The 16,729-nt window shown below is 30.1% G+C and overlaps 1 protein-coding gene and 1 long non-coding RNA gene across 3 annotated transcripts; one reads left to right on the forward strand and one right to left on the reverse strand.

The window, feature by feature from the left end:
• The first annotated feature begins 8,352 nt into the window (after positions 1-8,352).
• On the forward strand, positions 8,353-10,363 carry LOC143254167 (uncharacterized). 2 transcript variants are annotated; one of them, XR_013030052.1, is made up of 3 exons: positions 8,353-8,563; positions 8,990-9,157; positions 9,895-10,363. It is a non-coding gene; the product is annotated as an uncharacterized LOC143254167 (long non-coding RNA). The 2 variants fall into 2 exon arrangements; XR_013030051.1 differs by having other exon boundaries at positions 8,353-9,157.
• A 285-nt stretch (positions 10,364-10,648) lies between these two features.
• Positions 10,649-12,972, reverse strand: LOC143254146 (uncharacterized). Its single transcript, XM_076508940.1, has 3 exons — positions 12,817-12,972; positions 11,708-12,130; positions 10,649-10,797 (listed from the first exon to the last, which is right to left on the reverse strand). The coding sequence occupies exons 1-2, from the start codon at positions 12,832-12,834 to the stop codon at positions 11,732-11,734; spliced, it is 417 nt and encodes a 138-aa protein (XP_076365055.1). The 5' UTR covers positions 12,835-12,972; the 3' UTR covers positions 10,649-10,797; positions 11,708-11,731.
• Positions 12,973-16,729: the final 3,757 nt, after the last annotated feature.

A 16,729-nucleotide genomic window follows, 5' to 3' on the forward strand; every position in this document is an offset into this window, starting at 1 on the left:
TCTCATGCTTTATCTGTGAATGGGGCAGCAACGTACGTATTAAAGATTGAATAAAGAAACAATGACCACACAATTTAAGCCTAACACTAGGTTGATAAATAAAAGATAGACCACAACACGTAGTTTCAGGAATAAAAGTCGAGTATTTCACATAAAGATATCAAGATGAATGATGATTCATATTCGTTTCTCATCAATTTTCTTCTCTTTTCTTCAGTTTCTTTACATTGCTCTTGAAACACATAATAAAAAAAAGTGTTCATCGTGATAAACGAAATAATAATTGGACCTAAGTAAGAGTTTGTTTTCATCCTGTTTTTAAACAATTTCCACGTCATAGAAAAAATAAAAATTAATTTCGAAGTCTGCGTATCTGAATCATGGAAAATCTTTACTTAAAAACGGATGGGGTGGGTTGAGAAAAATTTTTATGTAGGGGAGGAAACAACGTTTCGACCATCTTCGGTCATCGTCAGGTTCACAAAGAATATAGGTATAAAGGTGTTCCTTTGTATTGGTTTATTTTAGGTTTGAGATGTTGCATAAGTAACAATTCTTTAATTTTGCGCGTGTTTATGTTTGTTTATTATTTAGTATTTAGGTGTTTTCTACGGTTATGTTGTGTTTATTTGATTTTCAGTGTTCGAAAACGTGATCAGGTGACTTTTTTGTGTTTTTTGAATCTGGTTTTCATTTTTCTACTTGTTTCTCCAATATAGAAGTCGTGTAGTTGTCATATTGTATTTTATATATAATATTTGTGTGGTGTTTGTCAAAAAATATGTATTCAAACATCTAAGCACGCTTTCTACATTTCTGCACTCAGTAAAACAACCCCCCTTAAACATGTGGTCATCTATCGGTCAATTACCTCTTTCTTTCTTTGTGAATCTGACGATGACCGATGGCTTTACTGCCATCCGCAGTCAGATATCATTATCAGATGGGATTTTATCATCATCTAAAATTAAAATCTCATTTCTGGACAGATACATAGCGAAAAAAATTTCTTTATCTTCTTTTATAGTGCATGACTTTCAATAGATGGCGCTGTATTCTTGGAGGACAACTTTCCTTTACGAAATGAAATTATGGTTTAAGAAAATTTTAAAACACATAACTTAAGTTTACAGATTTTTCCGTTTTTGGAAATTCCATTTCCAACATATGATATTTTCTAACCAATGGGGATCAGAATTTGATAATTAATAAAGTGATTAATATAACTAATTGAGAATAAAATTTATAGTTATTACAAGCCGTAATATTGAAAATATCACACAAGATCTTTGTTATTTCAAACCAACATATAAGGCTAATAATACTTAGAAAAAAGTGAATAAAATTAAAATTTAATGAACATTATAACACATTTATACTTCACATGAGACATTTGTGTTAGACTTGTTACAATGCTTACCTTATATTTTTTATTTAGTTCTTTAGAAATTTTTAGTAAGCAGAATAATTTATAATAATATTATTAACACTACACAATACATATGTGATATCTATTGCTGAATACGTGTTTCTTTTCAGACCGGTTTATATACAATAAACATAGTTTGTGGAATACTATTTACGTAAGCCATTTGATACAACATGCATTATACATATTATAAATTAAATATATTAAAGACATTATAATCAGTAAAATTAGTGAAACTAACCTTAAAAGAACAACAGAGCGTACTTTACGAAGCACGTATGAATAAATTGAAAACAAGAGAGTAAAGTATATTAAACATTTGTAATGATTTCAGATCTGTTCATATAATCTTAAAACAGTTCTTAATTGAAACTTTAACGTGCATAAAAATCGTATTTAATTAGAACATTAGTTGTAAATTATACATGCTATACCAACTAAACAAAATATGTTATAAAATAAGTTCCTGCAAATAAAGCGTTCGGAAAATTTATTTATATTCATTTCTAAACTTTTCACTTAAAGTAGCTTAACCTAAACTAAGGAGGAAACTTTCGCATAACATAACGTAACTGTACCTAACTTAAACTCTAAAGGAACGTTTCAGTATGACAGATAAATAAATAATAATAAAGTGATATAATAGAAAACAAATATTTCAGATATTGATGAAGAGAAACAAAAACTCTGAAATTTATTTTATTATGAAGTGACGATATAAACACCATTATGATTATTTGGCATAATGTCGGACTTTGAAAATACATCAGTATCAGAAAGAAATTAAAAACATTGCTATAAAATTTATGACGTTGATTTATATTCGTTTGTCAATACATCTGAAGAAAAAGTTAATTATAGAGTACGACGTTTATTTGATTAAAAACAATGAGTAGAAAGTTACATCATAGCAGTTTCGTAACTCACAGCTATGGCCTTAAGTGTGATTGTGTCATATCACCACATTATGTAAATACGAATAGTAGAAAAATACTTTTAACATAACCAACTAACTAACAGCTGATATCAACGTATTTTACCAAATCGCAGTCCAATGAACATAAGGACAGTGGTAAGGGTTCTACAGTTTATTCTACAAGCTAATTATCGGTTAAATAGCAATACAACTCACTTAAAACAAATATTTGTTGCATGATATCATTTCAGTAAGAGAAGTGGCAGTCCTCCATGAAGAGTAATGCCAGATAATTAGACTAAAATTAATTTCTGATGATAAGATACCAATATAATTATGGGAGAAATTAAGTGAAATTAAAATTGATAACAAAGTGTTCAGAAAAATATACAAATTTAGTGTAGCATAATTCCCAGTAAAACAGCACTGTGACAAATGTTCTCAGCATATAATACCACAATTTTTTATAAATGATTTCAAACACATTACGTTTCTTGTAAAAACTGTTCATCATAAACTAGACACTGACTTTTGTCTATCGAAAATTTGTTCAGTTTAGAAGCTGAAATCCATTACACCGTGGCATCATCAAATGAATCTAAATATCATAAAACTACACGTGGTTTTCTTTAATAAACGAATTGAATTAATTTCGTAATTCAAGTTTGTTTTTTTTTCAAAATATATCAATCAGTATAAGGAAACGAAGGAAGTTTGTAAAAACTGAACTTCTTAACAGAGAAACTAAGACTTTCCTAAATAAAAATGACGGTTAGATAATTTTTGAGAATTTAAAAATGATCAGATCATAAATAGATCAATTCATACATTGTTGATATTAATATACCTACTTACCAACACCAAGAGATGTAACAATAATAAACCATACTTGTTTGATGTAACTTGTTACAAAAGCTTACGTCATGGATACGAAGACAAATTCAGCTTACAAATTTGCCTTGTTGAAACTTCACTGTATTATATATGAGATGCTAGAGTATGGAACGTGAAATATAATTACAAAATTCAGTTTCATTGATGTTTTTGTTGTTTTGATACAAAGCTACATCCTGGACTATCTCAACCATGACCAAAGCGGAGAATCAAATCACACTGTTTACTACTAGAAGTCTGGAAAACATGACCGTAAACATTCAATTTAGTAATATACAGATATTAACGTACTTATTGTTAATTGTTATAATTTTCTAAGGGTGAGTGGAGAATCTCTTATGGTAGGTTGTGCATTGTATTGTTCTCAATATTTATCAGAACATATTTAGCTATACGTCAATGAAACATATAAACTGTTTGTACTCAATCAATGCAATGAACATATATTTTCCAGCTGTGGCTTAGCGGCTCATAAAACTGCTCCGACTTTTCAAATACGAAACGTTTTCCTCGCAACTCCGTCATCTCTTGACTAATTTGAGTTTCAATTATAGTTTTCAATTCAAGAAGTCAAACACCTCAAATGTTCTATTTGATCACGCCCAAGTCTTATAGGTTAATTTACTCTTGTCATGACTGGAAGAATTTCAAATTGAGGGTAGGTTAGCAGAGGTCGCGATGGGTAATCAAGTGTAATCGGCAGTCAGCATGTTCCACGCATGGTATTACTAGCACACAAAAATATAGTAAATAAAAACGAGAGGAAAGGTCTCATGTATTAATTAAATTTAACTCTTCCTAAAATAATTTCAAGTGCCGCAACTATTGAAGATTCTCCCTTGCTTTAATTGATCTTGATCATACATACTTGTATAGTTTATACTATTTACAAAATCATATTTGTATAGTATATATTATTTACAGAAACACATTTGTATAGTTTGCACTATTTAAAGAAAGATACTTGGATCGTTTATATTAATTACAGAAACACCCTTCTATAGTTTATACTATTTACTGAAACACCCTTGTATAGTTTGCACTAATTAAAGAAACACCCTTGTATAGTTTAAATAATTTACAGAAATACCATTGTATAGTATATATTATTTACAGAAACACCCTTGTATACTTTATATTATTTACAGAAACATATTTGTATAGTTTATACAATGCTACAGCTCATGGGACTAGTGATTCAATTCACTTTTTTTTTTATCTCAATATTTTTATAATATAACATTAACGCTCAAGTTTTCCTGAGTCAGGAGTGGAAATGTATTCTAAAGAAAATACCCCATGTAAGCATAAGATTTTGTATCGAACCTTGTTACTGGTTCAGGAGAAAAACACGGACTAATAAATTCATGAAGGATTTCTTTTAAATATAATTTACATTTCATTTTCTATTCTAAAAATCAAACTTGTTACAATTCAAATTGTTTTTTTAAATTAACAATTCAGTTTACAGTAATTTCAATTAGAATTTGTTCTCGTACTACATAATTTTCTGGTTCTTAATTGAATGAAGGTAAGATTTCAGGACATCATTTTCACCGACGAGAATCCGGATCCTAAGAAAGTGTAAAATTATAAAAACTTATCAAGTTTCATATAAATTGAATTAAATCACATAAAGTGTCATGATGGTGTGAGGAAGTTATTATTTAATTAATTTTAATTATTATTAAGGGATTGTGGTATTTCATCTTTTAAGAAAACTATAAACTATTTCATTCATGTATTTTATTAATTTTGTAGGGGTTTGGCATGGCCAACGCGTTAAAGCGTGCGCATGGAAATCTGAGGGTCGCGGGTTCGCATTCCCGTCGCGCCAAACATGCTTACCCTTTCAGCTGTGGGGGCGTTATAATGGGATGGTCAATCCCACTATTCGTTGGTAAAAGAATAGCCCAAGAGTTGGCGGTGGGTGGTGATGACTACCGGTGGTGGTGGTCTTACACTGCTAAATTAGGGACGGATATGTTTAATTTTCATATCACATTTAAATATTACATTATTTTGCCTCAGTGTGACCAGAATTCTTGACCTTTGACACCAAAGTTTCATCCCTGATGACCTCATATTGACTTTTTTTAAAGTAACTCACGAATTAGTTTTACAAAGTTTTGTGTTAAAATATATTCTGAACACTTAAAACAGCAGGGTTATGTGGTAAACAATGTATAAATTATGGCATTTTTCTTGTTTTTCACTTTTTTTATTAGTACATTCAGTTTGTTTCCCAGAAATAAAACTATTAAAATACTGAAACGGAATTTTAAACTAGTTCAAATTCTCTTGGGTTTGTTCGATTTTGATAAACATGATTTTAACGATTACGATCCCCAGACGACGATTTTAAGTAATTTTAAGCTTCGTTGTTTCTCTTGTTACGTAGCAATTCACTTGACGGTTATGTTTAAGTGTTGCTAGAAACCAAGAATAAAAATTACTTACGTTTCAGGCATTAAATATATGAAATTGGTCACAAAGCTACTCAGAGGGCTGTCTCTGCCTGTCCACAACGATTATCAAAACACTATTTCCAGTGATGTGAGTCCACAGACTTCCCGCTGTGCCACTTGGGGATAAATGTTGGTCAATCAGTAAGTTTCTATAAAAATTAAAAACTGTTTTATCATTTTATCTCCTCTCAATTTTGTATTCCTGAATTAGTTTTTTCTTCTTTTTAATTTCACATAGGGTTGAATTATGGCTATCTGCACTTTCCGTTTCTAATTTATCAGTGAAAAACAACTTCTGGGCTAGTATATTACCAACGAATAGTAGTACTGACCGTTACCATTATAACTACACTACACCTAAAAAATAGGACATGTTTCGTGTGACGGATATTTGAAGCCACGACCTTTACGCTACGAATCAATCAACACGACCAGAAAGTTAAATTTTTTAACATTCTTTCGAGAAAAGTGAAACTTCACAAAATTTTTGTATTTAAAGTTTAAAATGCTCAATAATTTATAGTCACCTAAATTACCTGTTACCAATTATCCTCTGCCATTAGGATTTCCTGCACCCACATTTTGACCATCAACCTTTCTTAGTTCACTATCCAATACTCTTTCGTTTCCCAACCGAGTGTCGTAACTTCCACCACCTCTCACGCCAATGTTAGAGTCTGAACCTCCAGTTGTGTCTCTTCCTAACCCTTTCTTATTCTTTCCCATATTTCCATTACTTTATGAAAACCTGGATCACCGTTACACCTATGTCTGTCATTACTGCTCATATCTCCCATTTTGTATCCGTTATAACCGCAACCATCTTGGATGTTCCGGTTTCTATCGTTATTTCCGTTTATAGCGTAACTTCCTACAGTGCACACAGGAGTAACCAGAAGCAAAACGAAAACCTGTAATAAAAATATATATCAAAATTTAACTTTCTCACGAGTTATGACAAATTTAAATAATCTACTCTCTCATTGTGGCCAAAGTTTGTGTATCCAAAGTTGTTTTTTTTTACACAGACAGGCGTATACTCAAACACACAAATATATTGACTGATTTATCGCATAGCATTTTCCCCTTAAAGCTTTTAACTTTTATTGAGAGTTATTTTTAAATAGATTAGTTTAAATTAATATTAAACAAAATTATTCATTTCCATATAAGATGAGAACATTTGTCACAGTGATGTTTCACTGGGAATTCTGTTATACTAAATTTGAATACCCTTTTAAGAATTACGTTATCAATTTACATTTCACTAACACTATTCTATAATGAGATCAGGTCTTTTATCATAGGAAATTAATTTTAATTTAATTATCTCACATTATTCTACATTTAGGACTGCTACTTCTCATACTGAAATGATACCATCCAACATATACAACTATTTGTCTTCGGTGAGTTATTTTGCAGTTTGGTCAATAATGAACTGATAGAATAAACTGTAAAACACTTACCACTGTCCTCATGTTCATTAGACAACAATAAGGTAAAAGACGTTGATATCGGTTGTTAGTTAGTTGATTATATCAAGGTACGTATTTCTATAGTGGTGTGATATGACATAATCATATTTAAGGCCATACCTGTGATGAACAAAACATCTATGACGCAAATTCATATTTATTGGCTTTAAATTATTAACAAAAAAACGTAACTTATATTTGGGTTTTACCCAGATGGACTATCAAACGAAGATAAATCAAACCTATAACATTTTAGAAAATATTTGTTAATTTACTTTTTGAGGCTGATGTACTTTCAAAAACCGACATCAAGCCAAATAATCATTATTGTGTTATATCGTCAGTTCGTGCAAAGGAAAATTACATTTTAATAAATTTATAATTACATTAATAACATGTTTCAGATTGTTTTGGTTATATTATGTGGAAAAATGTTGAGGTTCGGTAAACATCAGTGAACCACCGGTTAGCAACTTTTTATCTGAAACAACGTCTCAGAAATTGGAAATCTATAGATAAGTTACATTTCTCCCTCGGTTCTTTCTTCTTAATAATTTTCTCAAATTGTCCATTCACAAAACTTTATGTAATTTTCCCAGCATAGAAATATTCCTCACAAATCAGTACGTACAAATGTTTCATTTTAAAACGTAATTTGAACACTAAAGACATTAGGGTTTTGTGGTAAACAATGTGTAAATTATGGCATATTTTTGTTACTTGTTTTTCACTTTTTTATTAGTGCATTCAGTTTGTTTCTCAGAAACAAAAATATTAAAATACTCAAATGGAATTATAAATTACTTGTAATTCTTTTGGATTTTGTTCGATCTTGATAAACGTGATTTTAGCGATTTCGATTACCAGACAACGATTTTAAGTAATTTTAAGCTTTGTTGTTTATATCATTATGCAGCAATGCAATTGATATTTATGTTCAAGTGTTGTTAGAAACCAGGAAAAAAAACGGAACACTTGCTAATAAAAGCCACTTAACTATGAGATGATTGGATGTTGTTTATCTCGTGTTTTGACGTCAATTGTAACGCCAGTTGCAAAAGAAGTACTATTTCATTCGTTCCAAAACATAATCTCTTCAAGATGCATATCATATTCAAAAGAATCTTGTATAAATGAGTCTGAAATATTACCTAAAGGCCATTCCAAGGCTAATAGGATTTAATTTCTGTTTGAATTCATGAGAAAAACAATTTCAAATATATTTAAAACATGCTTTATTGATGTAACTTTAGACACGAAGTTTTCATCATTTCGTTTGCATTTAAGGGTCGAAGGGCTGAGTAGAAGACTTAGTGTGATAACTGATATCTAACTAAACAACTTGTCTTGAGTTTCGATTTCCTTCAAAACAATATGTGTAAAACCTTTACTTTTACTTTCGTGAAATGTGAAAGCTCAGTCAAATTTAACAGGCTTAGTTAAGCCTAACACGGAATGTTATACGATACTGTCATATTGTTCATTTCAAAACATTAATGGCACAATTTATTAGACTTGCCTGTTGGTTTATTAACAATATCTGCATATTCTAATAAAATTACTGCAATGTCCGAAATAAATAAATCTGTGATACTTGACGTCAAAACATAAATCATATTCAGAATTCTTACACTTCGTTGTAAAAGTTGAGTTTGAAATTTTTGTGACATATATTCTTATGATAATACAAAAACGACTTCTTATCAAAAGGAAAACATACAAAGTATAGCATATTAGGCCTTTTCTCAGAGGAACCACCCATCTCACTCACTAATCCCCAGTTATATTTTATATAATGTTCCAGAATGCTGAACGTTTCGATACCAGTGGAAGACATATCCCAAGTATACTCTTCTGGCGTGGAATCGAATCCCCGATTTTAGCGTGGTTAGTTCGTAGACGTACCGCTGTACCAGCCGGGAACAACGTGTAGTGAGAACTATCGACTTCGTGCAACACCTTTTCTGTTATGGCAAGTTTTAATTTTTGTGTCTTTTCGTCAGTAAATATGAAGAACCGCTCGCTCTTCGTATGATTTTCATACAACCTAGTTAATAAGGTTAATTGTTAAGATTTTTTTGAATAACCCAAATTATTACAATCGTCTTGTCTTAGAAACATGAACCTTCTTATAATCTTGTCTCAGGATCCAGGTGCGCCTAATTTTATTTTTTCGTACATACGAAGAATCACGAAAAACTTTGTTTTAGGAACTTGAACGATAACATAAAACATATAATGAAGTGATTTTGTTTCCCCGGGATGGGACATAATACGTGTTTACAAAATAGATAAATTCCTTATATTCACACATCGTTGTTTACCAACTTATTATTGTTCAACTGTAAATTGAAACTATAACTAATTTAGTTGTATGAATAGTTATCACACAACTTAAATGTGTTTTGTTTCCCCTATTTTTCTATAACTCCTCTGTTTTATGAACATGGTCTTTATAAAATTTATTTATTTTGTTTCAGAAAGTTTATTCTAAAGAAGTATTTAATCCACATATTTTTAAATGAAATACATTATGACAAGATTGAAAAAAACAAGATCTTTCGTTTCTTAGTAATTCACACACAAAAAAAATTCTTGTGTATATTTTCTCATCACCCGTGTATATTTCCCAGTGTTTGAACTTGTATTAGATTGATTTAACACAAATATGGATGGGAAGAAAACTATAAAATATGATGAACTTTGTAGAATGGACGGCAACTGCTTGTTGTGGAAACACAAGTGCGGAGGACGACGTTTCGAAAGTCTTCCGCCTTTCGTCTTCAAGTCGACTTGAATATTTTTGCTACACGGTCAAATGTTTCATCCTGAGATTTATTAATTGTAGTGACGAAGGTGAAATTTGGTTGTCACTATAAAGTCAATATCGATGAAACATTTCTTGAAGAATGTTTATAAAAGTGTTTGATAAATATTAAGAATAAGTTATTCTGAAATATAAAAACATTTATTTCAAAATGATAGTGCCATTTATTGGTACAAAAATATTTAATATGAGTTTCACACTGGAACTTAAAAGTGTATATCATTTTCTCCCACATATCTGTTAGTTCCCATAAAGGATGTCAAAAATATTACATTTCTGGTAAACACTGTTTATCATAAACTTAACATTATGTTTACATGTATCAAACTTTATTCAGTTTATAAGTTGAAATTAACAATGCTGTGGAATCAATAAACGAGTCTAAATATTATAAAACTACACGTGAGGTTTTTCTTTAATAAACCCATTGATTAATTTCGTTATTCAAATAATCTTGTCAAAATATACTAATAATAATCTAGCCTAACTAAGCATTTGATTCTGTATCGAAACGTGTTCCTGGTAAAGAAGAAACATACAAACAAACAGATTAACTAAAGTTTTCTTTTAACTATAAATTACACTTTATTTACTATATTGTTCTTCATTTTCTGTTACGTAAAAAATCAAACTAAATTTCAATGCAAAATTTATTTATATCAAAAATCAGTTTACAGTAATTTCAATATATTTGTCTTTCATTTTATAACCTACGGGTTGTTGAAAAAAAAAGAGAAAGATTTCACAACATCATTTCTATCGGCGATAATCCAGACTCTAAGAAGCTGTAAAAAAAAGAACATATATCCAGTTTAATATAAGTTGAATTAAAAGGACAAAGTTGTCGATGTTGTTGTAAGTTATTTTATTATAACATATAAATATATATATACCAGTGAGATCTTGTGTAACATAAAATATATCAAAGACGCTATTTATGAATCTCCTCTTATTTCCTATTACAGCTAATTGTAAAGTACATGTTAAAATGTTCCATTCTTACCCTTTAATAAAACTGAAGATTACTTATGATGTACAAGAATAACAGTCCTTTCTCTTCTCCCAACGACTTATCAATAACTTTAGTGACTTAAATCGCTAATATCTGATGTAGGTTCTATGCGATAAACAAAGTTCACATACACCACTGTGTAGCTTTATATTAAATAAACAACGTGTACTGGTGCTCTAATATTTCTCATTTCATACCAATACGTTTTTCTAATGTGTATAAAATTTAAGCTTTTAGACATTACACATTACTTAGAAAACGTATTACTTATATTAACACTGAGAAATTGAAAACTCTTTAAATATTCAACAATTTTAAAAACAGTAAAGTTAACAATTCAGCTTCTTACAAAAGTTATCAAAGCAGTGACGATGTGGTGTGATTGTTATTAAAAGACCAGACTAAACATTCTTATATCATGTAAGATAATGTTCACATTAAGACATAAAATAAGTCACGAATATTGAAACTACTCTTTTGCCCTTAAGAGAACAAGTATGTTTAATACGATAAAGATTTCAATAAGAAATCTTCAGATATATGCTTCAAGAGGTATGGCCAAGTGGATAAATTGATTAACTTTATTATTTGAAAAGTGAAACTTTGAAACATTTCCGTTTTTAAATGTTGATATTCTTACTTATTTATACTAACATGAACATAGAAATTAAGTGTGTTGTTACCAATTTCCCTCCTCCAATACGATTTTATGCGTCCAAATGTAGACTGTCATTCATTCTTTGCTCATTATCCAATCTTCTTCCCATTTGGCGTACTTTTCTTCCTTTGGAAGCTTCTTGTCTTGTTGTTTGTGTTTCTCTTCTTAACCTATCTCTTAAGTTAGGGTCACTGTCAAAAACCAAGCCTACGTCTGGGTCTCTTCTAAACATATTCTTCTCGTATCTTCCATTACCATTATATATTCTGAAATCTTTTTTCTTATCAAAACCACTTTTATTCCCACGTCTTCCAAGAGCTCTACTGTTTCTCCCTATATCTCCGTAACAACCATAACCATTGTGGATGTTTCGGGTTATTTTGTCACTTCCGTTTTCAGCGTAACTTCTCACAGTGTAGACCGTAATCACCAAAAGTAGAATGAAATTCTGTAAAAAAATAAGTAATTTTTTTGTGAAACTATGACCATTAAAAAACAAACTAATTGCTTTTTCTGTGAGGAAATTCTGTAGACCCATAGTTATTTCACAGAGAGAAACAGTTACACAAACTAGTACGATGTAAATTAGCTTATCCTGTAACTTTTCCCCATAAAGTTTTAATATTTTATTGTGAAATGTTCAAACATAGAACAGACTATGTATAAAATAAATGGCATTATTCATGTTTAGTCCAAATCGTTTAGCCTAATTTGTATTAATAACTGTAATAGAAATGACTTATTAATTTAGTGAATCTAGTCAACATAAATATTATTTTACTGGTGTTGTGACAAATTCCGCGCGAGGAGCTTGGTGGGAAATTCAACATAATTGTCTTTGTTTTGTTTTATATGATGAGAGCGTTTGTCACAGTATTGTTTTACTGGGAATTTTGTTATACTGAAATAGAATATCTTTCTAAGAATTATGTTATCAATTGATATTTCACTAACAATGTAATGAGATCAGGTCTCTTATGAAGAGAAATTAATTTTGGTCTATTTATCTCATATGATTTTGCCACTTCTTATACTGGAATAATACCATGCACCAAATACAACTATTTGTCTCCGGTGAGCTGTTCTAGAGTTTAACCGATAAGTAACTTACAGAATAAGCTGTAAAACACTTACCACTAGCCTCATCTTCATTCCAGTGCAATAAGCAAAAAGACCTTGATATCGGCTCCAAGTAAGTTCCTTATGTTAAGAGTGTTCTTCAAATTTACGAATTTATATAATATGTCGTGATGACGACATCACAGTGAAGGCCATAGCTCTGAGTTACGAAACTTATATGACTTAGATTACTATTTACTGATTTTAAATTATACAAAGGTCGTACTTTATAATTAGATTCTTTTCCAGATATATTGATAAACAAATTTAAATCACAAATCAACGCAACAAACTTTATAGAAATGTTTTCAGTTTTCTTTCTGACACTGATGTAATTTCAAAGTATGGTATCATGTTGAATAAGCCTTATGGGGTTTATATTACTTTTTTCTAAAAGTAAAATACAGAGTTATTTGTTTCCCTTCGTTTCAATCTGAATTATTAAAAACTTTAATTTGTTTCTTTTAATGTTATATATTATTATTATTTATTTGTTTGTCACAATCCAAACGAGTTTAGGTTAGGTACAGTTACGTTATGTTATGTGAAACTTTTTTAAATAAGTTTATTTAAGGCTATTTAGGTGAAAATTTAAATTTTACTTAAATTATACCTTATACGGTGCGTCCAATAATTATTTCTTAATGATTTAGTGTTCTATTTTCATAGTGCAGACAACTGAATATACGGAGACATCAGCAGAGAGACCAATGTAGCTTTGCAATAACAAAAACACACAAACACAACTGAATATAAATAAACTTTCCGAACGCTAATTTTTTATTGTCAGATACTTATTTAATAACAATTGTTTCACAGTTGGTATAGTATGTGTGATTAACAACTCATGTTCTCATTAAATAAGTTTCATTGGTGTTTCAATAAAAAGCTGTAAACAGATCTAAAATCGATGTGAATATTTACTTTACTTTATCAGCTTGTTTCCGAGTAATTGGTACGTGCTTCGTATGGAATGTTCTATTCTTCTTTTAAGGATAGTTACACTATCTTTATTGATTATAATACCTGTAATATAGGTTATGTTATATCGAATGAATCGATATATTTCTTATTAAATTTTGATCCTTTCTGTGTCATTAGATCAAAAGCTAGTGAATATAGAAATACTGTTTGACCTTTAACAGTTTTGATGAATCATATTAAATTGTACAATAATATGGTACACTGTTTTCCTTTATCGCAGGTAACTGTAACCATGCAGGAAATATGGAAGTGTTAACGTAAAGTAAAGCCAAAGACACTGTTCTACAACACTGTTTCAGTTCATTATTGAAAAGGAAACGACGAAAATATGTCAATAGAAATATTGTATGTTGGGACTGGAATTGACAAAAATGGAGAAATCTATAAACTTAAGTTTTATTTTTTTAATTGTTTTGAAACCATGATTTCGTTTGATAAATAAATATGACCTATCAAATATTAATTCGAATATAGTGATATCTGGTGTGACTCAAACAGTTTAAAAAAAAACAACTTTTTTGTGTATGTGCCTGTCGACAAATGAGATTTTGATTCAAAATTATGATAAAATCCCATCTAATAAAGATTTCTGACTGTAGATGATGGTGAAGCACCAACAGTGAATTTAATTAGTCTTACCGCCACTTCTTTAATTTCTTAAAATAAAAATAATGGCAAGATACCGTGGTATCTTATAAAATAACTGTATTATCAAAAAAAGCTTCGACTGTCACCAATCCTGCTTAATTCCAATTAAATATTAAAATTGATCTGTTGATTTAACGTGAGTGTGTAGCCCAGTAATTTGTGATTTAGATTAGGAGATTAGTGAACAAAATAAAAATGAGTTAATAAATAACTTGCTGCCTGATCAAAAAGCGGAAACGATTGTTGAAGCATTTGCAAATAACATAATAGCGAGACACCTTGTTACCGAGTTCTTTCTATGGATGGAGATGGTAACTTCGTTTCTACGTTAGAAAATAACATTGATCAATTGTTAAGTGTCCAGAAAACTGAAACAACTGCTTTCCATCCAGCTTCTACGGTATTACTAGAAATATTCAACAGAACTTTCCTAGATATAATCTCTCAATACTGTGAGAAAGATAATAAAACTTGGGAAGAGCTGGTTCATTTATTACAAAAGTGCTGAAAATGAGTCTACTCTGGAAAGTCCGTTTTTTCTATTACATGGTAGAGATGTACTGCTGACAAAGCAATAGATAATGACCATAAAAATATTTTATCACGCAGAAGGTTATGATTACAAGACTGAGCTTTTACAGAGACTGCAGTTAGCCTTTGAGATAATTAAAAAAATTTAATACAACATGCTCAAGATACAGAGAAAAAACAAATAAAAAGGCGAAACTAATGAAATAAAATTAATATATAAATTATTGTTATATACCCTTATCGTTAAGAGAGGAAACACCAAGAAATAAGTAGAACTGTGGAAAGACACTTTCAGAGCACTTAAACAAACAAGTTCAATCTATTTTGAGAATACAAAAATGTAAAAAAAAGAAAACAGTTGTTACATGTTAATAGATTAAAGAAACTGAAGAAAGTAATCCCTATCTTTAAGAATATATGATTGATGAAAACCAGGCAACTGACAAAAAAGAAAATATTAAAATCCAATCTTATTATTCGAATAAATTAGATTTATCTTATAACAATGAAGAGATAAGTAAAGCCTAGATAGAAAATTAAGAGTTAGAAGACGCTAATACCACATTAGTATCGAGGACAAGTAACAGAGTCTGTGTATCAAGAACATCTATGACGACGTAAGATGATACTGTTACCCATGATTATTACCTTAGATCACGTGGTCGTTTACCAACTCAACAAGAAGTAATCCTTACCCCTACTAAAAGACGAGTGAAAGTTTATCCCCAAGTAGTTCTACATAGCCCCATAAACGACACTAATAGAGTTAATGTTAGCTCTATTGATGAAACACTTGGTGTGCTAGAAGCTTTTAACGATATATTAAACAGAAGTCGTAGCTGTAATTAGACTTAAGTTAACAATGTAGGACGTGGATAAACAATATTGAATATTTTGTATATATATATACGTGTGTCTGAGAGGTTATCGGACATTTCTCTTTATATGCTTTAGTTGTAGAAATATCTGCCGCTTTACTATCCTTCATTATCCTTTTGATGAGTGGAAACATGTGGTCAAAGAACGTATTTTACCAATGAGAAATAAGACGCGTATAATTTTTATTGAAGAAGAAAATCTTATATTATCATGAGATATGTGAATAATTTTCGAATTTTTACAGTATGTTCGATTTATAGTTTGATTACAAGAAGAAGTAATATTGTTCGACAAATCTTTTGACGTAAGTTGTCGTGATAATTTCGATGACGGTGGTTCGGAAAATATTACGTCATTTCATATGACAAATCAGGTAATAGCAATCTGATGTCCAGTAAGGATGATACAAGGAGGAACTAAGAACTATGACACCTTATGTAAACGATATCTTGTTAACATTTGAATATTTGTTATTAGAATTAAAGGATATTAAAGAGAGCATCACGATTTCCGATCGGATTCCATGAAAACGTAGTTAAATAGACACAGGTGAAAATGCTTTCAAATTTTTGTTCGCATAAGTAAATACAAACGATTTACGTCAATTAAACAAGAAAATCGAACAACAAAGACAGGTATAAATATAAATGGTTAACTTAACATGTCACTGTAATGAACTGATTAAACCAGTCTCTTCAATTAGATGACCAGAAATTCTCCTAAGTCTTAGTAAACATTAGAAACTTTTGTTTTTCTGAAGTATGGTATGAAGATATGTTTCAGTTAAAATCTATTGCTAAAAGAATGTCAAAAATTACCTTATTTTATATTCATATAATTTACTTAATGTGACCTGTGATTGATATGAAAGACGCTTAAAGTGGCT

This window comes from Tachypleus tridentatus, chromosome 6 (genome assembly GCF_004210375.1).
Source record: "Tachypleus tridentatus isolate NWPU-2018 chromosome 6, ASM421037v1, whole genome shotgun sequence".
NCBI classification, from domain to species: Eukaryota; Metazoa; Arthropoda; class Merostomata; order Xiphosura; family Limulidae; genus Tachypleus; species Tachypleus tridentatus.